Below are 25,743 nucleotides of genomic sequence, written 5' to 3'. Positions count from 1 at the left end.
GTTTATCCCGGGCACTACCCAGTCAGAGCAGAGGTGGGCCTTCAGACCAGAATAGGCTCCCAGAGGTCCCTGCTACCCCAGGCATTCGCCCTTTAGTTACTGAATCACAGAGGGGTTTGGTGCAGGGCTGGGATGTTAGCAGGGGGTGAGGAGACTCAAGGTGCTGGGGGCCACAGCTGTCAACTAGCAGGTACAGCTGTGCTTCGACATTTTCACAGGGGTCGCCCCCATGCCCACGTCACCACCCATGGTGCTGTGTGAAGAGGTCAACCCTGTTCTCTGGCCCCACGGACTCTGCTGTGAGAATGCAGAAAACCCACCACGAGCTCCTAGACTTAAGACAGTCTGCACACACAGGAACCAAACTGGGGGCCAGGCCTGTTTCCCAAGTGGAACAAAGGTCACAGCACAGAAGACATCACTGGAGCAGACCTCCAGGCTGGGAGGGACCCTCTCAGTCATGCACAGGACGGGCCTGGGGGACTTCTGCTAGCACCACTCTTCCCACTGGCTACACGGCTCCCCCACCCTGCCTGGCTGAGGATGAGAACAGCCAGGAGCTGGGCTTCCCCACATCCTGGGCCTCTCCACGCCCTGCACACACGCACACACGCACGCAGCCTCCAGTCTGCACAGACCAGGGCTTGTAACCCTTCTCTTCTCTAGGCATTGCAGGAACTTCAAGGTTTTGCACTCAACTTTGCACTAAACCTCTGGGTATCTTGGGCTCAGCATCAGGTGTACTGACTCCTCAACTACTGCCTGGAAACAGCTGAGAATTTCAGAGGGGACCCCTCCCCCCGCCCCTCGAAGCAGCTTCTTGTGCAAAAGCATCTACTTTTTGTAAGATGTGAGAAAACAACCTGAAGAGTTCCTGCTGTTTACATCTTTATGCATTTCCTAGAAATCTCAAAAAGGGGAGAGTTCTCTTTCTCGATGGATCACTACAGGACAGAGAAGAGGTCAAAGAAAAACAAGAATTTCTTAAAGTTCTGGTAGTAAACAGGCATATGATATTATTATTGTTGTAGTCTTAATAATAAGCAAGTATACGTTCAAAGTGCTTTACAATCACTTAGCTATTCCTCACAACAGCCCTGTGAGGTAGGTCGACATTATTACCCCCATTTTACAGATGGGGAAACTGAGGCACAGAGAGGTTAAGTGTCTTGCCCAAGGTCACACAGCAAGTGAACGCTGGAACTGGGACTAGAACCCAGGTTCCCTGACTCCCAGTGTCCTTGAAACTGGACCACACTGCTTCCAAAGAGGCATCCCCAGACTGGCTTTGAATTAAAGACGGACAATGTCGGATGAGGTTTGGGTGTGGTGGTATTTCCCGCGGACGCGTTAAGATGGAACCTGAGGTGTCGCCTGGGTTGGTTTGGGCATGCAGGTGTATGTGTTAGTTTAAATGGGGGTGTCTGAGCTTCCTGTCCTGTCCACATCTCCCTTCATCCTGCACTGGTCACTGCAGAGAGTGGAGCTGGATGGTCAGGAGGTCATGATGGACTGGCATATATAAAAGGAATTTTGTCAGCCCAGTGCCAAGGGGCCTGCCAGTCTTTGGTAGTTCAGGTAAACTAGGGATGCAGGACTTTGGAACGGAGTCAGCTGCCCACCTTACGCAGGTCTGCTTAATCTTTTTATGAATTTTTTTTTTTTTTTTTTTTTTTTTTACTGGCCAGCATCAGGAAGTTGTGTTCATTTCATTTCTCTGTGGGGCGGCTGCCCCCCTCCTTTGCTCTCTCTCACTCTTTCCCTTTCTCTGAGTCTCTGCTTGGAAGGGAAAACTGTTAAGCCTTGCTCATTCCCTTTCATGAAAAGGAGCCACCGAGCAGCGTCCGTGACAGGAGACCACGGCTCCGCAGTTGAGCCACGGCCCTGCTTCCACCTTCCGGAGGAGTGCTTTGCTTGGAAGGGGTCTCTCTGGGGCCTCGGGTTTGCTTTTTCCTGCATTTCTCCCGAAATGCTGTTTCAGTAGAAATAAGCCCACTTGAGGCTTTTCCCTTTCAAGGCCTTAGCCACAAACGCCTTCCGACTAACGAGCGTGGTGCTGTAGCTCAGGCAGAAAATTCTAAAGCATCCGTTCAAGCATCTGAAACAAATGAATCAGCCAGTGAAATCTCATCTGTTAGCATCTGTTCTTCTCTTAGATTAAAAAAGAAAAAAAAAAAAAGCCTTTTTATGGCTTTAGATGGAATCATGCTTTTAAAAAAAAGACAAAAAAATCTTGCTAATTTTTAGACTGAGGTGACCAGATAACAGGTGTGGGATACTCTACAGGTTCAATGTCTGTGGAGTATCCCATTTTCCTCTATCTTTATGCCCGAGCCTCTCCGAGGGGGCCACATCGGGGACTGAGAGCCATTTGATTCCGTTCCACCACCCACATTTCTACTGGGCCACCTACACCACCACCTGCCAGCTGGGGCTCAGGCTTTCACATTATAAAACCTAACCACCTAATTCTTTGCAAGCCGGAAATGACGGTCTCCTCCTTAAACCCAACTTCCAAACAGGTAAGAAAAAAAGAAAAAAAACGAAAAGCAAAATCTATCCCTCTCAAGTCCTCCTGTCCTGAAGATGGGCAGGCTCCCATCTGGGATGAGTGGGCAACAGTCTCCCCTCAGTCCACCGGAGTGTCTTTTGCAAAAAGGAAATCCTCGAACGTTGAAAGAAAAAGAAATGAACAAAACTTTCCCCACTCTGGGATCTTTTTTCTTTTTCTAATCCGTGAAATACTGGACTAATGAGTGTCTGTATATTGCATTCCTCATCTGGAAGATCTGATGAGGCATTACCATTTGCTGGGAAGGGGACAGAGTTTTCGTGGCTGCAGAGCTGTGTTCCTTTATTTACTTGCTCCTTGTGGAAATTTGCAGGTCACTGGGATGCAGCAACAATGGATGAAGAGCAAAGGCTGAGTCAAACTAAAGTGAATATGGCATGTAGGGGATGAGTGAGAGGAAAAAAAAAAAAAAGCCTGATGCAGCTTCTCTCTGATTCCCTCTGGAGAGGGGCTGGAGAGAAGGCTGGCTTTAATGATGAAGATGGATGGGCGGATGGAAACTGCACACTCATTCAGACCACAGAGGCCAGAGGACACCAGGTGCCAAGCTCCTTCCCACACGTGGATCCAGGAGGTCCTCAAGCCACCCCCCTTCATGTAGAAGGGGCCCTGCAGTTGGTCTGAACAGAGGAAGACCAGATGGAGCCCACAGAGCTGATAACCAGAGTGCATCTGTGCGCCCTCCGAAACCATTCCAATGCGGGGGCGGGGGACAGAGAACGTGGACCAGCTCTGATCCTGCTCAGACAGACTGCACCCTACGCCGCACAAGCACGCACTGGCCTACGTCTTGACTCCTGTGCTCACCTGACACCCACACTCCATTTTTCATTAGTAATTGGGCTTTCAGCCTCCTGGCGCCCCCGGCACAGGGAGGAGCAGCTCATCCCACTTCTCGACAGGCCGCGCCCACCTTGGGGGAGCTTTCTCGAGGATCTGTGTACTCATCCTAGTGCCACGGTTGATCCATTTCTCCTCCCACCGCCATCTGACTCCGCTTCCCTAACTGCCACATCGTCACGTGATATTTCCTCAATGCAGAAAGGAAGCGCCTCGTCGTGCTAATTAAATGAAGAGTGACAAATCACATCTGAAGCCCTTTCTAGAGCACAGGAAACCAAACACGTAATGAGAGCTATCCTTCAAGGAAACAAAAATTTTCTGCTTTTAATGTTTGCTGCAGAATCGAATGCATTTTCAGAACGTATCTGTCAAGATTATGAACACAACTTAATTTCCTAGGCTGGGTGCTCAACATAAATTATAGTCACAGCCTCGACTCCCAATGGAACCGTGTGGAAGTGTGTTGCTATTGGCATCTAACCGGAGATATTTTAATTTCACCAAGGAAAGGAAACTTTCTGTAAACAACGAAATGAAAAAATGTCCAGGGGAAAAAACATGATCGTGACACAATGTAACAGAGTCTTTTTAACCCATGATGTATACACGTAGCTTCAGCATCGTTTGAACTTTCAACTTAAAGACTCAGTGAAACCCACCCATGAAATGTGATTATCAATTACGTAGCCATGTGTTGTTGTTCAGGTTTTTAAAACTTCCAAACACTATATCCAGCCACCAGAGCAAGCCCTGAAGCCATCTAATTGGGAAGCCTTGGGGGCTCAGCAAAGGTATAACCCTGTATCCAGATGGTCATCATATATGCCTTCCGCAGAAAACAGAAGGCTCTCAGCGCAGCGCTACCTTGGTTACCGTGAATTACGACACAGCCATCCACGAAAGAGTATGTTTCCCCCTCCAGAAAAGTCATCAAGCCCCAAGAGCTAGAACCTGAGAACAGCAAGCAGTTCCCTACAAGGAGGGGATCACGACACTCTGGAATTCGGCCCCTAGTCCTCCAGGCCCAGCGCTGCTTTAGGGAAAAGCCTGCAGAAACATGATCATCTCTCCCTGCCCTTGCACCCAGTTTGGCCACACCGCCCTCTAGAACGTATGGACCAGACCTGCTCAAAGTTTGCAAACACGTCTTTTCAGTTTGCTTCTCTCTAAGGCTACTTGTGAGCTGTGATCAGGAGAAGGGCTGTCACTTTCGTAAACTGGATGGGGCAGAGGTGAAAGCTTTACTCAAATTCTGCAGGCTGAGATGGCAATCAGCTATTCAAGCCTGTGATTCACTGAACTCCCTTTAGGAGATGTGACCAGAGGAAGAAAAATCAGAAATTGTCTTTGGTCAGATTCAGCATCCATCCTTCCCCACCCCACCCCCAGCGCTGTCTGGGCAGAGCCCAGGTTGCATCATGAATCAACAGGTCACTGTCACACAAGGTCATCTCCTAACCCGCCACATGCACACACCCCGCCCTCCTTCCTTCACGCATTCATTGTCATTCATGTTCATTCTCTCTCAGGGAGATCACAGACAAGCCTTCACTTTGGTAATTACCATCACTGAGAACACAAGACAATGCAGGGCATTTTCCCCCAGAAAAAAAGCAAAAGACTCTTCCATGTTGAACCTTACCCATACCAACAAGGCCCAGTTTAAGACAAATGGTGATAACAGGGACATAAAAGGAAAACGTTATCTTATGCATAATCCGGACAGCAGAGATGACAGGGCTTTTGATCAATCTGGACAGTTGTTTCTGACAGCTTGCCAACCTCTGGAGTTCCACTTTTGTAGTCCTTGGCATCTTTTCCTCATTCCTTCTCCACTCTGCTTTCTCAGTCACAGCACTCACAGACTTCCCTTCCTAGTCCCTCTCCGTGCGGGTCTCCACTGGGACTCCCTTTCCCCACACACCTGCTTCCCACCAGGGCTTTGGGCTTACCTAGGATTCTACACCCTGGAATGCATGGACCCTAGTTAGAACCAGAGGTTCCTGAAACCACATCCCCCCTCCGGGTGCCTGGGCGGGGCCCGGGCGGGTGACGGGACCAGAGGCTGGCTGGGTCGAGAGAGAACAGCATTTGCACAGCAAGCCTCACGGCCATCAGGAGACGACACGCAGAGACAGACACACCGCACGCACACACACACGCGCATACACACTCACACACACACGCACACACGCACACATGCACTAGGAGGTGATGGATGTTACTGAGATGGACCGAAAACCAACAAGCAGTGGGGTAAGAAACAAACAGAAACAAAACAAAGCACTTGCGTTCAGATGGAAAGCTGTTTCGTGGGCGGCTAGGGCCCGAGCCCGAGGCTGGGGGAAGGTGGGTGCCTGCTCGGAGGACGCTGCCTTTGGAGAAGCCCTGGGGGAGATAAGGCACGAGGGCAGCTCTGGCTCCCCTCCCGCCAGGGATGTGCCTCGGCCACTGTCCTGGAGGCCCTGCCCCGCGGGGCCGGGCCACAGTGGACGCGGACGCAGGGGCACGCCAGAGAAAGCAGGCAGGGGGAGGTACTTACCTGGTGGCCCAGAAATGGCTAGTCCACATTTGGGGGAGTGTGCAGTATCTCAGTTTAAACAAAATCCTGGTGGTACTGCTCAACCATGAATAGTCAGCTCTCTAGTATTTCAAATAAGCTCGTAAAATCGTTAGTGAAAAAGAGAAAAAGACAAAACAACAATTCACCTGTAGGGCAATTGTGCTGCTCTTCGCGGGGTATTTTCCCACCAGTCCTTGTTCTTTCCGTTTCTTGAATTTCCTAAAGTAGTCCTGTATCAGGAAAGTGGCATAGAACTTCCCCACGGTTACCTCATCATCTAAACGGAGAGACCAGACAGAGCTCTCCCGAATCAGCATATTTCCAGCAACAGCCTTAACACTCACTTCTGGCTGGGGCTGGGGGAAGGGCAAGACGGGGCACGAGGCACTGAGCTCTCGCTTAGGACACTGGGAGACTAAATCTAGCGAAAAGCAAGGTTGTGCAAAGCAGTTAAGGCTCAAAATCAGAGTCAGTTAAATAAACTGATGCTCAAAATTGCAGAAAATAATACACTTGTCATGAGTTTAATAGAACAGCATATTAGTAACACTATGAAGTGCCGTCTTGGTTACTGATTCAAAATAAAAATTACAAAACAAAGACAGGCTTCATGGGTCATATTTTCACCCCTGCGCATAGGGATTTGCATGTGTAATTACCACGAACACCCAGGACAATTAACCATCCAAATCCCAATGCCTGGAGATAAAGATAGAGACCTCAGAAAGGTGACAGACAGGCTTGGAAGGAGAGGACATTTCTGAAAAGTGACTGCAGACCCAGATTTACATGTGCCCCCTTAATTCTCTGCCAATAGCCTCCACATGTCATTCCTCGGTTTGTAATTCAGAACTGCTTGTTTTCGATACTGCAAGTGACAGCTCCAACTAACCTCAAAGTTGAGCCGACTTATTTCTACTTTGTTCAGAAACAACCCCATCGTGTGTGGCTGGGGAGCTGGAACTCTGCCGAGCGTGATTGAAGGTGATGCATGAGGCAGAATAGGGGCTCTGGCTGTCTCCTGGGAAACCACCCTGGCAGTGGCTGTGTGCCCGGGGGTCTCCACAAGGCCTGCTCACCCCCACATCTGTCCAGGGCCCCCGGGGGCTACTGACCATGGTTCGCAGAGGCTGGGAGGAGGAACGGCTGCTGCCCTCAGGCTTCAGCACAGCTACACTTGTGGCCAGGCTGCCCTCGCAACTTACGTGCCATCTTGGGTAAGGGGCTCGGCCTCTCTGGGCTTGCGTTCTCACCCGTAAACAGGCCTAAGCCTCTCGGAGGAGGAGCTGTGAGGATTATGGGAGAAGAGGCCCGCAGAGCACTCTGGGTGGTCCTAAGTGCCAGGGGGCGGGGGATGGTGAGCCAGCAGAGTCACCGTTATTTTACAAGCTGCCAACAGTGGCATCCACTGAAATGGATCATAGAGCATGACGGGGCGGGGGACACTGGGACCCTCCTGGGTGGGGTGCATTCTGTGGCCATGAGGGGGGTATCCCTGTCTGGACACTGCTGGGCCATTCTGGGCTTCCCACGGCCCCCAACTTCCTTGTCAGAAGCTACTCAGTGTTACTGTGTGAGAAGATGCCTGGAGGTGGTCAGCCTTGAGAAGTGTATTGCATTCCTTCTAAACCCAAGCCCGGCAAGTCTGGGAACGGTGTAGGGGCCACCAAAGTGAACCTAGGGCTTTGGGTAGATGAGAAACCAGGTCCCTCATCAGTCTCGGGCTGGTCCAAATGGTCTAACAACGCACTGTCCAGAGGCAGGAAGGCGAGAGGGGAGTGGACAGAGGTTCCATGACTTGCCCCAGGCCAGGTGAGTTGGGATGTGGGACCCCTGGGCCTGGGCTCTCCTTCTTTACCCCACCACCTCCCTGCTCCACCACAAGGGCCACCTGCTCCTTTGGGGCCGCCTCTCCCAGAGTACAAGTCTACCTCCCCACCGGGCTACATGCCGGAGGTGGACCGACTGCGGCCTGAGAATCCCAGGGGCAGCCAGCCTCTGCCGGCCAGGGTTTCCAGTCTTCTCTGTGGGCTCCCACGAAAAACACTGGCTGTACTCACAGAAGGCCCACCTCATCCCATGCTGGGATGCTTCCAGCAAAAGCAGGCCTAACCTTTCTCTCCCTTCCACCTGGATGGTGCTAGCCTAGAGGGGCCAAGGGGGCTCCTGTGGGAGGGTCTTGGCTCTCCCTGGCCCAGAACCTGGGGGGCGGCGTACTCAGTGAAGAGGGCAGATCAGGTTTCTGCCCGAGGGGCAGCTCCAGGGCAGAGGTGCCCACCTAGGGCCCTACAGGGCAGGTCTCTCAAGGGTCACTTGGCCTTTTGCACTGAGATGCTGAGCTATTGAAACTGGGCCCAGGAAGAGTCTTAAGAACAGGAAAAGTCAAAGCTACAGCAGGTCAGAAAAGGAAGGAAGAGGAGTGAGTGCCGTGAGGCCGTCTGGGCTCAGGACTGCAGAGAGCGACGGGGTCGGCTCTGAGCGCTTCTTGGGGCAAAAGGGCCCAAGATCCAGGTCCGGGGCGAAGGCCCAAAGACAAAGAAGCGCCCCTGGGAGGAGGAGGGACTTCTGAAGGAGGGAGGAAGATCCGCGCAACGGCAGGAGACTCTAGAGCGGAGGTGAGAACACGAGCAAGGGCCAGATGGGAAATGAGACAGCTCAGCACGGAGACAGCAGAGAGGCTGTCACCACGGCCAAAGGCGCCGCGAGAGCCCGGAATTCCGGCCTGGGTTCCAGGCTCATTCCCGAGTATCGCCTCATCAAGCTCGTGATGACCTTGGCGGGGAGCGGGGCTCACATCACCCCTGTGCTGGCAAAGCCTTCTAAGGTGGGCACCTACTCTGCTGTGTCACCAGGGCTGTAAGAGGCCCCCGAGCGACCCACGTTGACCAGTCACAGGTGCAGGGCTGGCCTGGCTCAGTTTTCTGCCCTCTGACCAGGTTACAGTGGGCGGGACACCGAGCCCCTCGGCCGTGGGAGCTACCCGTCCGCCGGCCCAGAGGGTCGTAAATATGCTCTCCTTTTCTAAGTGCTCCACGGTGTGGGAAAGGCTGGGACCCAGTGGTCCACTGGAAGGTAAAAGAGGAAAAACAAAGAAGCAAGGGGTGAATGCAGATGCTACAACCCTGCGCAGCAACTCAACCAGAGTCTGTCCACCGAAGCCTGAAGTTACCACCTATGGAAGTTCGGTGACGAGAGCACTTATTTGAGATTCAACCTGGATAAGCTCCAGCACATCCACAACCCATGCCATGGAACTTCTGGAGTTTTCCAGCCCTTATTGAGGCACTGTTTTTGTCCCAGGTTTCTCAGTGGTCTTACTGCCATTTTGGAAGAGATTAACCCTTGTCATCCTAACCCCCCAATCCATGCTAAGAAATAACAGAGAGAAAACCGGGGCCTGCTATTGGACCAAGAAAGCAGAAGACTACGTAGCCTTCGTGAGAAGGCCAGTAGGGCTAAGAGCTGATCAGCTTTTCCAAGGAAGGGAGCCAAATTCTGGACTTTTCTTGTGGTGAAATGAAAAGAAAGGAAGTTTCACAGTGATGCGAATGACTCTCTCCAGGCGAGCCTTGCCAGGATGGGCGCTGATGTGAGAGAGACTGGGCTGTAATGAGGCTGGCGTTTCAAGAGAGACGGGAGGTGCGCGTGCCATTGAGGCCGGACCCCCTGGACAGGTGGGGCCCGCTACTCTGAGGCATGCATCTGCATCGTGAGAAACATGTAGGGGAATACAACTGGCAAGAGATAACTCCGATTCCATGCCACCACCCTAAAACAGAATTGCTTCAGAATATTCTGAAAGACTGAGACTTGAAAGGAATGGAGGCTGCAGGAAAAGCTCAAGCACATTGTTACACGATTGGAAAAAGCAACTAGTCTCAGCCATGCGAGCACCTGGGTGTGCAGCTAAAAAGAAAAGAACGAAAACCAAAGGGTCGTTTTAAGCGTGCAGCATCCGTTCTCCTGTGGAGAGCCAGGGTTCTCTCTCTAGGCGGGAGTTTTCATTTCGGTTTTGTTCTTTCAGTGTTTTGTTTTGCACAGTAGCCCTTTATCGTTTCTTTGTGGGCCATCTTTCCCAGCTTTGAGCCGGTGGCCCTGCCAGCTCTGGGCGGCTCCCTCCAGCCACAAAAAGCTCTGGATTCATGCCGGGGAGCGGAGCTGGCCAGCATGCTGCTCTCTCTGCCCCCGAGAGCCAGAGGTTGTCACCTTCTCAAAAGGAGAGGCCACCATCCTGGCTCAGCTTCTGGACCTGAGCCAGCCCAGTCTGGCGGCCGCAGGAGCAGGGACACTATAAGATTTCAGTTGGTTACAAAACACACCAAACACTCCTAACGTGCCCAGGGCTAGGGGGTAAAGTGCAGGCATGTTGGCACCGAGCAAACGGATCCTGCACCTTTAAAACTCGAAAATAAAAGTCAAAACACAATCATCTCCACTTGTAAGTCCATGTATACTTAGACAAAAATGGAAATACAGTATCTGTATTATATATATATATGTATTTTATATATATATATATATATATATAAATCTGAGAAAAGTTTAGTCAGTTATTTTATGATAGCAAAAGGAAATAAGCATGCCTGTTAGTTCCGTCTCTAAATTCTAAACAAAGGGATGTTTTTGGTAATTATGGGAGCAGATCCAGTCTTAAGAACATTTCAAAAACACCATTTTCTGAAGCTTTTTTTTTGTGTGAGAAGTTTTCAACAGTATGTTGAAGGATATAGGAAAACTAGTTTTAAACACTTCATTTGGGGCAAAGAAAAAAATACAGGCTTTTGGTTTTGAGGCAGCAAGCTTGTTCTCCTAACATTAATCCCTCCACCCACAAGAGAACCCCGGCTTCAACCATATGGGTCTTGATATCCTTCTCACTGAAGCCTCTCCTTTGTCTGCAGTGGTCTTCACGTTACCCCAAATCATTACACCAATGGCTGAAGGGCCTTTAGCTGTTGGCCTCAATGCTCTGGCTGGTACCTTAAGCATTCTGCAAACACGCTGGGCTTCCTAGAGACTAGCATTGAAACCAATGTGCTGGTCAAGAACTACTTAGGAAAAAAATTGCACTGACCACCAGCTGGAGGGACAACTTGGTCAAGCAGTTTCATGCTGGTTTTCTTCCAGATTTTCTTGATCACAGCTCGGAGTTCTTCATTAGCTTGTTCTAGGTTCCCTGAATTCAAAAAGCAAGAGGGGGGAACAAGCCTTGTTTCTTTTGCCCAGCAATGCCTCTCTGTTCTCACCGGGGCTGCTGGTGGCCCGACTCACCTCTCAACCTTCCAGGATAAGGTGAAGCACGGAGGGAGGGGAGAAGGGTTGAGGGAAGCAGGTCCAGCCAGTGGGGCCAGCACAGATGTTCTCATTTCACATACCGCCCCATCCCCTGGGCAGGGGTGTGTCCCCTCCCTGCCCCGCCTTTGACAAGAAGAGGCCCAGATAGGAATCAAGGTGGGATACGGCCTCCCCTTCCTCTTCTCCCACCTGTCCTGCTTCCACGGAGGGCTCACCTTCCGTCTTGATTTTAAGAGCCGTTCGGACCAAAGCAAACAGAGTTGCATTAAACATGACTGTCCCGTCACTGTTGAGCGGCATGTTCATGGCAACTAGTCTCTGTAAACAGAAAGAAAAGTCCCTTAATAGTACTCAAACGAATGATGACAGCTGCAGCCCTTTTCCTCGTTTGTTCTCTGTTTATCCCTCATCTCCTTTCTAATCAACCCTCGATTCAACTCAACAGCCATTTGGGGGGGCATCTAGTATCTGAGGAGATCCGAGCTGACAAAGATCAAAGCTTGAGTCATGAAGCGCAAACGCGGGCCCTCAGAAGATGCATTCTGTTTGTTTTTTAGACTCCCTACTGTCCATGCATTCCTCTCCCGTTCTCATTAACCGGCTCTCCCTGTGTCTTGGGGTCAGGCCTCCATTCTGGGCACATCCTTAAGGCTGTTTGGGGTTAAAGTGATGTACCAGGTATGATGAGCCAGGCACAGAGCCTGGGACAAAGGTTCTCAACCAACAGGGTCGATTACTTTTCCTATCGCCGGGAGTGTCCTTCAAGGACCCTGCCCTGGTGAGACCACTGTGGAGTGTTTTGTACAAGTCCACGCGGTTCTACGAGTCCAGTGTTTGGTCTTTCAGAGCTGGATCCCCACATCCTGCTTCTCTTTTCTCTCTCTTCGCCCCTTTAACACCACCACTGAGAGTTGGAGAGGACCTGGGTGAGTGAAACTCTCTGTGGCCCCAGTTGCTGCAGATGCCATGCCCACAGCAAAGGGCTGTGCAAGGGTTAAAGGAGCTCACAGACACTTAAGACTCCAGCCAGGTGCCTGGCACGTGGTAAGTGCTAAATAAGTGGTACTTAGAACTTCTAACGGTTTCAAATTTCTTACTTTTGGCTGACAAGGTGTCCCAAGAGAAAGATTTTAAAACACTTTTCCTCCTCCCTATTAATGGACAGGAGTCTTGTGTACACATGATTCATCCCACCTAAATTCCTAGTCCTAGGAGAGCCTGCACAGTCACTTGCTTTTCCTGGCAAGTTCCTGAATCAGCAAAATGGACTACTTTGTGCCTGAAGGACACGTAGATCCTTTACATAAAAGGGTCTGGAAATGCAAACACAAAATAACAGCCATGAGCCAGAACCCATCTTGTTCTTGGAAACAGAAAAGAGGCTGATACTGGGAAATCTATGGGAAAAAAGTCAACATCTGTGGCTTATTCTCTGCCTACATCCAGAGTCCAGGATGAGGAGGAGCAAAGACTCGGCAAGGACCCCAGGGACTTGCCAACTGGACTTCCAGCCCAGGGGACAATGAGTTTTGGCTCGGATTTCTCTGAAAGCCTGAAATACACTGTGGACTCCACTCTTCACTGTGGGTTCTGTCTAGAGCTAGCCCAGCATCCCTTTGGGGGTAGGGTGAACCCCTGACCCCGAATCCCCTCATATCTGTGGGAAGAGGGGACCAGTTGTTGCACAGACTGGCTGGATTTCTATAGGGCAGAGTTTCAACAGGCAAATCTTGCATTGCTCCTTTAAAAAGGGGGATCCTTTTCTATTGCTACAGCTGACTCAAGGTGGTTCAATGCGAGTTCTGTGAAAGGAAAACAAATCTCAATGAGAGCTCGCAGAGAGCATGGTCTGATGTGAAAACTTCAGGAATGGGGTGAGATGGTGACAGGGATAGAGTAGGATAATTAAATAGATAGCTTAAAAATCCCACTACAGGGGGACTTCCCTGGTGGTCCAGTGGTTACGAATCTGCTTTCCAATACAGGGGACGTGGGTTTGATCCCTGGTCGGGTAACCAAGATCCCACATGCAACGGGCCAACTAAGCCCGTGCGCTGCAACTACTGAGCCCGTGCGTTCTGGAGCCTGTGCACCGCAACTACTGAGCCCACGTGCCACAACTAGAGAAGCCCACACGCTGCAATGAAGAGCCCACACACCACAACGAAAGATCCCACATGCCACAATGAAGACCCGATGCAACCAAATAAATTCATCACAAAAAAATCCCACTAGGGGATTCAAGTCAGAAAGGGAATTCTAAGGGACTTTGGGAGACTGTTTAAACAGTGGGAGACAACTCAAGAAAAGCATCCAGTAACCAAGCAACAATCTACATATGTAGTTAAAGTACAAGACAATAGATATGAGATCTGAATCTTGTTATATGAAGTCAGGGAATTAATGGTCCTTGAAGAGTTACATTCCTGTGTGTAGCCAAGACAGGAATATAGATGAGAGGGGAAAGAAACCAGGTGAAAGGGGACATGATACCAAAACCTGAGATGAACTACCATGCTTCAGTATACGTTACCACCCTTTTGCTAATATACACATCATGTAAAGAGTGCCATGGCAGTCCTGGTTAGACCATCAAGGGTTAAAAGAGGAACTAAGGATACCAGCCTTGACGTCTAGCCAAAAATGAGGAAGAAGGTGATCTTCTCCCCTACCCCATTTTTCTCTGATTATAAAAATGTAGCCCTCTTTGTTCTCGGGGCTGCGCTCCCTTGCCTGCCCGCTTGTATCTCTCACAAGCATCCTATGCTAAGAAACTCACTCTTTGCCGGCCTCACGCTGAATTCTTTCTGCATCGAGACAAAAGAACCTGAGTTTCAGTAAGTCCTGACACCAGGTGAGTGGTTTGAACTAAGAGACAGTGGGTTCAAGTCCCCTCCTAATTCAGGAGTTGTGGGTTCAAGTCTCCATCTGAGGTGCGGACGGGTTCGAGTCCCGTCCGAGGAGGAGTGCGGTTTCAGCAGGAGATCTGAATCCATCCCCGAGACGCCACCGCCGGATGCACATGAGGGGCGCGTCACTGTGTGCACCATCACGCAAATTAGGAAACGTCCGGGCCACCAAGTCCTCTCCACTCTACTCCCTAAGTAGATCCCTAAGCCATCCCCGCCTCTCCATGCCCGCTTCCTTCTGGCTCTCGGTACTTCACAGTGAGATAATGCAACAGCTCTCCTGGGTGTTCTCCTGTCCCTAGTTCACTTCTCCATTGCCAAGAGTCAACTTTCTAGAATGGAGGTCTCCTCCTGTTTCTTCCATGGGACTCAGCATAGCACAGAAGGCTCCTCGCAGCTACACTCAGATTGGGCCTGAGGCCTTCTGCCACCTCCTCTTGCGTTCCAGCCACACCGACTCTCCATTCTCTTGCCTCCACGTCTGGGCTCCCTGGGCTCCCTTTCTGCGATGCCCTTCCCCCTGTGACAAACTCCTACTTCTCTCCTGCTGGACCTGATGCAAATGTCACCATCCCCTCCTTCTATCCAGTGACAAATTACACAATTCCCTTCCTGTTCTTATTGTTGGCTGACAGGGTGACCTAAGAGTTACACAGCTGAGAACTCCTCAAGGACAGCAACCACATGTCATTCACCTCGGCATCTCCAGTGCCTGACAGCAGGCTCCACAGAACATCACTTAGTAAAGGTTTGTTGACTAAAGCAGGGAGTTCCTGCAAGAGAGGCCGTCAGGGACGCCAACAGGACACTTACCTTGCAGGCTACCCTGTGTGGACACAATTTCCCAAACCCCAGGGGGGGCTGGATGCGGCGGAGCAGAGTGACCACGTCCAGGTGCTTGATTCTTCCCCTGGAGACAAAGTACGGCATGAGGTGCAGGGCAGCACCAGCAGGCCGGGGCTTTCGGTCCATCCCACCTTCCACAGGAAAGCACACCCAACATGCAGAAACAGCCCACACAAGCCAGATGGAATTCTCTTCAACCTACTTTGCCTCGGGGTCATATTCGGACCATATTCTTTTGAATTCGTCTAAATGGTGAGGCCCCAGAATAGACCAGTCCCGGGTCAGATAATCGAAATTGTCCATGATGACAGCCACAAACAGGTTGATGATCTGTAAAAGCCAATCAGGAGGGCGTTTCAGCTGTAGTGGGATGAGCTGGGTTCAACCCTAGTGAGTGCTTCCTAATTGTAGGGGTCACAAGACATTTGGACCCATTTCTCCTAGAGAGGCTGAAAATCTTTCATTCTGGAGAACGTGTAAGAAAATGGCAGACTTCTAGCTTTCCAAAATGGTTTGGGTATAGGCCCAGGGGAGGGCAGGGGGAATGTACTGCCTGACCTTTTGAAACACACTGCCGTGTTATATTCTGCCACCAAATGACTCAGTCTCGTAAGTCACTACTATGTGCAGTGGCTTCGAGATTTTTTATTATAAAGGAACCAGCAGCCCTAAGAAGCTGGGATGGTGAAGCCTGTTAGCGAGCACCCAGCCCCTGCTCACACCAAAGGCGCCAGTAACACAGGCCTCGCTCAGCAAAACCTCGACGGCCCAGTGGAGTCTAGACTGCTCGTCAGCATAAAATACCCCACAGCTATTTGACGGGGCAACGTCACTGGTCTGAATCCCAAAGGCTACATGAAGATGTGTCCATTGGTGGTAGGGCGGCTATTCTGATCACTTACCAGAAATGCACAGAGCATGTAAAAACTGATGAAATAAACAATGGCGAAGTTGCTCCCGCAGGTGTACTCCTCCCCGGGGTTGTAATCGGACTCGGGGTCACAGAGCTTTCCCGGGAGGCAGGCCAGCATGATTTCCTGCCAGGCCTCCCCCGTCGCACACCTTTTTTAGATCAAGCAAAGAAACAAAGAAGGCATTTGAGGCTTAGATCTTTAAGAAATTTTAAGAAAAAAAATTTTTTTTAATTAGACCAAAACCTAAGTACTTTGGGGGGAAAGCCAGTTTGATTTAGTGAAAATTTCTACTTATTCTATTTTCAAATGCAACTTACATCAGTAAGGGAGGCCCTGTTGCAACTCCCTTTGACTTGTATCAGTCACTTGATAAAAGCACATCAATTCTTTTTGTATAAAGGGATGTTTGTTTTGTGGCCTTCTCTCCTTTAAACACTTCCGTTACAATTTTTAAACGATTATTATTTTTAATGACCTAACATCTGACAACTCGATTAGATCCCCATTTGATTCTGTTGAAAGCAAAGAACTGGAAACTAAACTTACAAAGAACTTGCTCTCCAGTCATTAGGACTTGCTTGTATGGTTTCTAGAAAGTTCTCTCACTTTAAGGCGCTTTGTTTACAAAGCTATTCAATGGAGTTAAAAACAATCCCATAAAGTTTGAAACTGCACATCTCAGGATGCTCCCCACTGACTGTGCAAAAGGTCTTTACATTCCTGCTAAATTTTCATTTTCCCGGTTGTTCGAGCACATGCGCCCATGTGTAAGCACACACCCCACACCTTCTCAGCGGCTCAGGAGACCTACTCACTCCCAAGTGGAAAACCTTAAGCCAATCACGATGGGAATGGCCAAAAGCCTGCAAAATTCCTCTGTGACTAAAATGCTACCGTGTCTGTTTAATAGTACAAAACCAACAGATACAAAAGGCCACCATGACCAAATGCTTTAAGAACCCGGGTCCTCTGCTGCTCTGGAGCCCAGAACCAGAGAGACTTGCTCCGGGCTGGACTCAGTCACCTGAAGAGCAGCAGTACGGCCTGCGGAAAGGTCTGGAAATTGTTGTTCCTGTTGATCTGGTTGTTATCTCTCATGGCAACTTTCCCAAACATCTAGAGAGAGAAATTATTAGGGGAAAAAAAGAAAAGATTTTGTCATACCGAAAAAAAAAAAAAAAGAAAAAAACACACCCCTCCATATGTGAATTTAGAACTCAAGTTTGGTCAATACCCAGAGTCCCTGGAACTTTATTCATCCCACTAAGATACGCTGGGCTCGGTGCTAACCGCTGGGCACATTCTCAGCTCAAGGAGCTCCTAGCCTGGGGAAGGGATGCGAAAAGTAACCAGACCGGCAGCCTCTTCAGATGGGAGCTGGGCTGGTCCAGCCCGACGGGGAAGCACAGCTCACAGGATCCCTGAGGCTGGGGCTGGGGTCAGGGAAGGCCTCCAGGGAGAGTGAGGTTAAGGCCCAGAACTGAAGGGGAAGGAGAAGCCAGTCAGGTGACAAGGAGGGTGAAGAATGCTCCAGGCAGAGGGAGCACGACCTGCAAAGGAGCAGGGGCGACGTGGCCCGGGTACTCCAGGAAATGAAAAGAACGTGAGTGTGACGAACAGCCCAAGGACCAGGCTGCAGACAAGCCTGGATGGGGGGCCGGTGGGCCATGGGAAGGAGGGTTGGCTTTGCCTTAAGGGCCAGGGAATACAGGGGAATACTAAGGGAAGTTAGTAAATTCTTCACTCGTGGGGAATACAGAAGCAGACTGGCATTTTCGAAGACCCTGATGGCCGGTAAAGACTCTTGAGTGAACACAGGGGTGGTGTGCGAGATGCGGTTTCCAGTTCTCTGCGGCCACTTAAGTTTTATATGAGGACGTTATGGCATAAAAGACCCTTTGGGGCCCATGGCGTCACAAGCTGCGAAATTACAGGGGCTCGAGCACACGGCCTCTTTGTTCAAAACCCCTGGTAAAAGTCCTAGTCACTTGCAAATGCTTCTCTGCCTTCAGAATAAAAAAGCACGTACCACCATTTCTCTGCTGCGGGAATACTTGACCTCTTTTTCACTCACAGCCCCTCCTTACCTGAAAGGCTGCACCTGAACCAGCAGAGAGCGTGGCAGAGGGACCCCGGGGAAGTCCAGGGCCACAGGGTCCTCCACCTCCCTCTCCTCCAGGGGCCTCTGCCCCCTACCCGCCCACTCTGCGCTAGGGCTCAGCTGTTAGGGAAGCTCCTCTGCCCCCTTCCCCACCTCAGGAGGAGCTGGGGAGCGTCCCACAGCCCCTCAGCCAGGACCAGGCCACAGAAGAGCCTGGTTTCACGCTTCTTTTTAGAGGGGCGCTTCTGAGGCAAGATAATGGCTCCAGTTCAGCCCCAGCATCTAGAAATAGTTTGTAATGCTTTCAGATGATACAGACTTTTGTATCACTCATATCTTCTTAGCAACTTTGATGCAGAAAATAGGACAATTATGGCTTTTTTCAGTACAGCATTTGCTGTTGCTACAATCAACGATGGGTTTTCTCAATCAGTTGGCTCCCCTCAGACCCAGATTGGGGGTGGGGAGTGCCCTAAACCCAGCTTCCTCTGACCTATTCCAACCTCCGCATGCCCTTCTGAGCCCGGCTCTCGCTGGCTCAGGCTCTCTCCTGCAGGGCCACGTCTTTTTCATCTTTACAGCTCTTCAGCAGCCAAGGCGACCGGCTGAAAACTCATGACCTGTCTGTCCAGTCCACCTGGCCAAGGTACAGCCTGCCACAGATCTGGGGCGACGTAGCAACGGGACCCGGGGGAGAGGTGCTGGAGCGTACCTGCATGCCGATAACCGCGTAGATGAAGAACAGCATGGCGATGAGAAGGGCGACATACGGGAGCGCCTGGAAGAGAAGCAGCGCTTGGCTCAGCGCGAACATCCCGTCCCCCTGGATGGCTTGGGGGCAGACTGAAGGCCCGCATGGGGCACACGCTCTATTCTTTTCCATGTTATATTGTAAGGACATCAATAGTGAGGAAGAGCTTTTTAAACCCCAGCCCGGCAGCCCGGCTTCAGCCCTGAGGACAGCAGCCCATGCACACCTCGGGTTATGAAGCTGCAGGCAGGACGTGCTTTCCACAGTTGTTAACAGTGCGTCCTAATCCTAAACAGTGTCGCTCTCAGAAACGACTGTAATTGATGAAACAATTCCAGCGTGCTAGACAATTAGATGGCTTCTGCTTTCTTTTGTGGGCGTGTTTGGGGTGAGGGCAAGGGGCTCTTTCGCAAAGGAACATCTTTATGCAAAATCACCTTGCATCTGCTTAAGTACTTCCTTACGGTGAAACCTTAGGAGTGGAATTATTGGGTCAGAGGGGAAGAACCACTTTCTGGCTGTGGCTGTAGAAAGCAAGACACCTTTCTTAAAATGCACTCTTTCCGAAAGAACCGCAGAGCTGGGGGCTGGGCCAGGGAAGAAAAGGAGCTAGCTGTGTGGTCTCCAAGCCTGGGCTCTCCTTAGGAACATCAAATATAAGCACATGTGTCAGGTCAGACCACCGTTTTTTTTTGTTTGTTTGTTTGTTTTAAATTTATTCAATTTTGGGCTGCATTGTGTCTTCGTTGCTGCGCACGGGCTTTCTCTAGTTGCGGCGAGCAGGGGCTCCTCTTCGTTGCGGTGCACTGGCTTCTCATTGCGGTGGCTTCTCTTGTTGCGGAGCATGGGCTCTAAGTGGGCGGGCCTCAGTGGCTCTAGAACGCAGGCACAGCAGCTGTGGCGCAAGGGCCTAGTTGCTCCATGGCATGCGGGGTCTTCCCAGACCAGGACTCCAACCCGCATCCCCTGCAATGGCAGGCGGATTCCAACCACTGCGCCACCAGGGAAGCCCACCACTGGTCTTTTAATCCAAGGCTCCTCAACTGCTGTCTCCCTCATCTCAGGTGACAGAAGATGTCTGTGTGCTTGGCACGCCTCCAAGGAGTGCCCATATTGTTAAACTTAAGGCCAAGCGCACATGCATAAAGCCTCCGCTTGCTCTCCTATCTGAGAAAGGTCATCAGAAAGCCAGGGGCTAAAAAACCTTCCGACTTGTGCCAGCTCTGGATCTGTGACTGCCAGCTTGGCCCAGTGCAGTAGCACCATCCTGACAACTGGACTGGTTAACAGAGTCCCACAGGGTTAGTTTCAGGCTGTCCTTGCCACAGCAGTGTGCGTTTTCTCCCTAGATGAGCAAATGTTTAAGAATTCTGCTGGCACAGTTTCTCAGTTTTTATGGACATGAATGGTCACGTATGGTCATGTCTCTGTGACATGAATTCATCTTACAGTGACCAAAACTTTTTTTAGAAAGTTTAATGTAACAATGACATTATTGCATGAACCATTCTATTTTTATAGCAGTTCATTCACAAATGTTGGTACTTTGTATTAATAACAACCGTCTAGGATTTAATCCCTTTCCAGGACCGAGGCTCACCTGCTCGAGGCCCCCCACCTGCCCTGCCTCTCTCAGAGCTGCATCCCGGCTCCTCCTATAGTCTCATTTTCCCCAACAGGACTTGCGATTTTCCTTCTTTGAGTTTCTGGGTCTACCTCCTTCCCCAGATGCCAACCGTTCTCCTCTTTACCTGTTAAAATTCTACCCACTGTGGAAAAATGTTTCCTGGGATATGAACACCAGTTTCCTCAGAGCCGATGGGGTTGTTCTTTGTGTATCTTCGAATAACTTCATTTGTTAATGTGAGCATTTACTACTTTTGAATTAAAAAGTCAAAAGGTAAAGAAATGAAGATCCATGACTCATTTTCTAAAGTTCGTGCACATCTGCAAACTCCCCCATGCAGTGCACCTCTTAGTAAGAATCTGTGCCCCCCTCCCCAGCAGAGTAAGTCCGGAAGACCAGAACATCTAGGGTGGGGTGCTGGAAGGTACAGGAGAAGCTGGGTTCTGTTTGGAACAGCCAAGAACCAGGCTGCACCAGGCTGGAAAGCCACAGATGACAAAGGGGACCTGGCTTATACTCAGGGGCCCTTCACTCTGTAATCCTCCCAGGCACTGGGTAACCCAGGACGGGGGATGGCGTGCTGGCCAAGGCCAAGTAGTCTCTGATTTGTATCTAGATTAGCCAACGGACAGGACTGCCGCAGCCGTATGAGGCTTCCAGGGGTCGGCTGGGACCCTCCCTCTCTCAGACATCACCATTCATCCCGGGCATCCTGGGGAGGACTGAGGTGCGGGGAGCCCCGTACATCTATCCATCTCAGAAATGCTGCAGATTTCTCAGCTGCAGGCGTTACTGCTTTCTCTTCTGCTTCCTTAAGCAGGTAATCCTATTCGATTTATCCAAGCAATGCTGGGCCCGTCTCCTCAGCATTCCAGGGCTTCTCTGGACCTAGGTGATCACAGCAGTCCTGCAGAAAGGAGTCCGGATCCTCCACAACAGGGGACAACCACTGACTCACATATGATCTTCAAAGACAAAGAAGCCCTTGGCATGGCTCTTACCTGGAAGGACTTAATAAAAGTCCACAGCAGTGTCCGGATGCCTTCCCCCCTGCTGAGAAGCTTCACCAATCGCATCACTCGGAAAAGACGGAAAAAGGTGATGGAGATTCTATTGCTCTCTTCAGAGTTCTGAAGGGTTATCATGGAGAGGTCAAACCCAATGGAAAGTAGAACATGCAACACTTTCAGAAAAACAGCAACAGATGCACACAGAGGTGGCAGAGGTAAGAATTAAAGATGTGTTTCTAGGGCCTTTTCACCTCAAAAAGCATGATATGAGAGGAAAAGTTACATGCTAACAACACAGGGCTCGGGAAACCCTGGGTCCACACAGCACATGCATGTCCACGTGGTCTAGTGTGTTAAGAGGAGGACACTGGTCTGGTCAAGAGTACTGGACACTGACGATGAATGCAAACCACTGCAGACACTGTTCTGAAAGGACAATCATGGAGAATACAGAACAACTAGTGGAAAACTCGACATGGCCAAATAAACTGAAGGAAAAGGCCCAGCCCCTGGAGACTAGTCACTGGTCTTACCCCAGGTGTAGCAGTTGGGACAGGGACATTTTCACTTTCAGTTGGCTTTAAGAAATCAAAGATTGAACATGTATTAATGAACTTGGAAGGAAGCAAGGGTTCAGGAGGGTGTCCCCCCATTTAAAAAAAAAATCTGTGGTTCATGTCTGAGGATGACACATCTGCTCCCTCCCTGAGGAAATGCCACAGGAACTGCTCGCAACTGGACGTGAGGGTGGGCAGCCACTGACGCAGGCTCAGACACTACGACTTTCTAATTCACACCCCAGGACATGATGTTTCAAGACTGAAAGACATCTAGTAAAGGACAACGCTGCAAGACCTCAGTTGTCCCCAGGCACAGAAATGCAGACTGGGATTCTGCTGCTCATGGGAAGACTGGTTCTCTTGTTTTAGTCAGGCTTGTGGGTCTGAGGACCTAACTGCTCTGAGGCAGGCCATTCCTAACCCTGAGGAACAGGGTGACTCCACCAAACAGGGCAGAGTGGCAGCTGCCTGCGCTCCACAGACCTCCCCTGCCCCACTCTACTCCTGGGGCCGCGCAGCTGGGCGGCGTGCGTCCGATGGGCCCTCACTGGCGGGGCTGCCGAGGAGCTGGGCAGACTGAGTCAGGGCAAGCAGGAGAGGGGCTGGTTTCCCTCCAGAAGCCTTCACTGCCCCACCAAGAAGGCTCAGCTCTGGGTGACTCTTGGGAAGAAGCTGCTTAGCACCAGCGTTCCCTGAGCTTCCGCAGTGCTGTCTCACCTGAGGTCTGGCTGGGCTCCTGTCACTTGGGCCCCAGGGTGCAGAATCCCAGCCCTCGTCGCCCTGTGGTCACCGGCCTCCCCACTCAGTCTGTGAGCCCCCAGGGGGCAGGGACCTTGCCTCACTCCACTCAGTGCCCAGCATGGTGTCTGGCACTCATTAGAGGTTCAGTAAGTGTTTATGAGAATGCAGAGGCTGTGTCAGGAGCCATCTTTAAATTAAACAGTAAAGGCTGAACGAGAGTCAGGAAATGACAGCCTTTTTTTTTTTCCCCCTTCAGCGGGGTCACCTCTGCTGAAGCAGCTGGTCGACCCAGAAGCCAACAAAGGAAGGAGGCTCTTCTCACCGGGGGCCCAGAACCCCTGGGTGCTCTCCAGGGCCCTAGGGAGCCTCTCTGCACGGTGGGTCTGTACAGCTAAGGGCTGTGTGTGCGCACGGATGCACACCCTAATCTGATGGGCTCTCCCCCCGGGAGATACAGGGAAGGAAAAACTCCGTCCTGGAGTCTCACTCTCGTCAGTGGCTGCCTCCTGAGCTCAAAGCTAAAACGCTATAAAATTCATAAAATAGAAGGAGTCTGGGCACATCACATCACAACTGAAATTCTACGAGATCACTAAGCCAGGACTAACGGGTTCTGATGGGGTTAAAAAGGAGTCCCTGCTTCGCCTGGGATGCTCGGAACGTGACCTCTGCAATGGGTTGGTCAAAGCCTGGTCACTCTTTTTACATCCCTTCTATCATCTCATCTCAAAAGGGATCACATCTCCTTAAAAGGACAGATGATGGTTTTTAACTCATGACTTTGGCAAATGAAGGTATTTGTTTTCCCAAGTTCTCATGCTTGCCCACACCAACTCCCTAAGGGCTGTGTGCAGGAGGTTCCAGTCTGACCCATACAGCTGGAGTGTGAGTGTGAGGGTGTGTGTGTGTGTGTGTGTGTGTGTGCACTTGCCTATGCTCAAGGGGACCAGAGTGTGCATAAGACAGAAGACTCTATAGTATATTTCTGCCATGTCTATAACTTGTGTGTTGGACTTACAAGAGAATAAGGAGGCTGGGTGGTCGGGGAAGACACTCTTTCTGGCCATGACCTGGCCCAAGCCTCTTCTGCTGGCCCCTCCCTAGCCCACGCCAAGTCTGACAGACCTTTTACACTCCCCTTGTGACAGGAGAAAGTTAGTAGCCAAACTGACTTTTGAAGGGCACATCTCTTTTTCAACTGCTATCTTTGAAGTATGACAAATCTTGGCCTATGAACTTGAAACCATGGGTAGTCTTTTGCTCAAAAAAACAAAGAAGAGGAAAAGACAGCATTTGTGGAGGGACAAGGCAGCACAACATGCAAGAAAGGAAGGACAGAGCAAATGGCACACCAGGCTGCGTGCACCCCCAGTGCAGCCTGTGACACCCCCCCCCCACATGCCTCACTGGGCAGGGAGGACTGGGCAGGGGAGGGTGTCACTGGTAGCACCGGGGGAAAGTACAAGTTGCTAAAATATCTTACAAATGGAGGGACCCCGAGGATGGCTTTGCCTGAACTATTAACGCCAGTCTGATGAAAAGGGCAGGCCAGCTCTCACCCTGGGCTACCCACTGGAACTGCCTGGGGAGATCTTTGAAAACTCTGATGCCTGGCTCTCACCCCAAAGCTTCTTACTGAATTGATCTGGGGTGGCCCCAAGCTTTCCCAGGTGGTTCCAACATACAGCCAGAGCCAGGAGCAGCAGCCCAAGGCCAGGGCAAAGCTGGGCCATGTCTTCAGCTGGTCACCCACAGCAGCTCATTCCCTTTAGGTCTGGAGGGGCGACACAGAATGCGGCCACCGGGAACGCCCATTCCGGCTGTTACAGCTAAGCAATGGGCTCCTCTGCAGTTGATGGGGTTTCAGTACTCAGATGGATGCAAGGAGAGTGGCTGCCATCCCCATCTTCCTTACAAGGGGTGGGTGGAGGAGGCTCAGAGACACAGGGAGCTGGTGCAGGGCGGAAAAGGACCGTGAGCAAGCTGCCACTCCCGGGATCAACCGCAGGACACGCCCAGAGGCTGTGGGACTAGGGAAGGTCTCACTCCCCAGGGAGCTTTCCATTGACAGCACTAGGGGCTGGATGATGTTTCAAGAGATGGAATTCCAGTGTCATCCCAGGGCCTGGACTAGATGACCTCGGTAACTCCTTCCCGAGATGCCACAGTCTTCAGCTGGAAACCCTACAGGGAAATGGCCCCTCAGCCTTAGGAAGCCACACTACGTGCCAGAGTCTGGAAAGCTCCTTCCCACAGGGCTCCCACGCAGGCTCTTGCCGTGTAGGCTCTGGGCCAACCCCCTGCGACTCCAGAAGGCAAATGAGCCCTGAGTTGCCCAAGTGCAAAGGGATCAGTCTGCATTTACGCATTAATTCCCATCTCTTCCTAGAACAGCTGAAAGGATGCCGTTTTCCAATTCAGACAGGAGGCAAACCAGCTACCCTGAGGCATCCTGGAGAGCTCTTGCTGGGGAGCCTCTCTCTGACTACTTCTGACCTGGTATGTAACACCTCTGGGACGGAAGGCTTCTGTATTTGGGATTGCTGAGTTTGTCTCCGGAAACCAGCGACCTGGTCCCTAGAAAAGAGCTAGCACACAGCACGGAGGGCTGAACAGCCTGCCTGTGGCTTTAGAACGAGAGGCTGAGGGTAGCTGTGGGCCCCCTGGTCCACCCCGGGTACACCACAGGTCAGCGACAATTCTTAGGTCCCTGGGAGCGACCTCCCTACTGACTTTGTACATGCTCTTAAGTAATAACAATGCAGACACGGCTGCTAAGCAAGTGTTTTGCCTCCCCGCCAATAATGATAATTGGAAAGACTAAATGTCAGCAACAGCCATTTCCCAGGTTAGGGAGAACATGATGCTGGATCATCTCTCCATTCAAGGAACAAACAGGCATCGAAGAAGGAGCAAAACCGAGCCTGCCAGTCCTCATCTGACATTTTAGCAGCTCGATGACATTATGACCAACTGTGATGAAGACAAGTCCACGACAGCTACCAAGCCAT

At 50.9% G+C, this 25,743-nt stretch overlaps 1 protein-coding gene across 1 annotated transcript in view; it reads right to left on the bottom strand.

The window, feature by feature from the left end:
• CACNA1D (calcium voltage-gated channel subunit alpha1 D) overlaps nt 1-25,743 on the bottom strand; it is a gene marked incomplete at its 5' end in the record, with an annotated part of 318,918 nt that overhangs the window by 20,004 nt on the left and 273,171 nt on the right. The window contains 9 exons of the mRNA XM_079934343.1: nt 6,125-6,255; nt 11,053-11,154; nt 11,489-11,591; nt 14,996-15,092; nt 15,231-15,358; nt 15,931-16,090; nt 16,967-17,058; nt 18,756-18,821; nt 21,423-21,551. Of these exons, the coding sequence (XP_079790469.1) occupies nt 6,125-6,255; nt 11,053-11,154; nt 11,489-11,591; nt 14,996-15,092; nt 15,231-15,358; nt 15,931-16,090; nt 16,967-17,058; nt 18,756-18,821; nt 21,423-21,551 (1,008 nt within the window). The remainder of the gene's footprint in view (nt 1-6,124; nt 6,256-11,052; nt 11,155-11,488; nt 11,592-14,995; nt 15,093-15,230; nt 15,359-15,930; nt 16,091-16,966; nt 17,059-18,755; nt 18,822-21,422; nt 21,552-25,743) is intronic.

Source organism: Stenella coeruleoalba, assembly GCF_951394435.1.
Source record: "Stenella coeruleoalba genome assembly, chromosome: 10".
NCBI lineage: Eukaryota > Metazoa > Chordata > Mammalia > Artiodactyla > Delphinidae > Stenella > Stenella coeruleoalba.
This window is presented reverse-complemented; position numbering and strand designations above follow the sequence as displayed.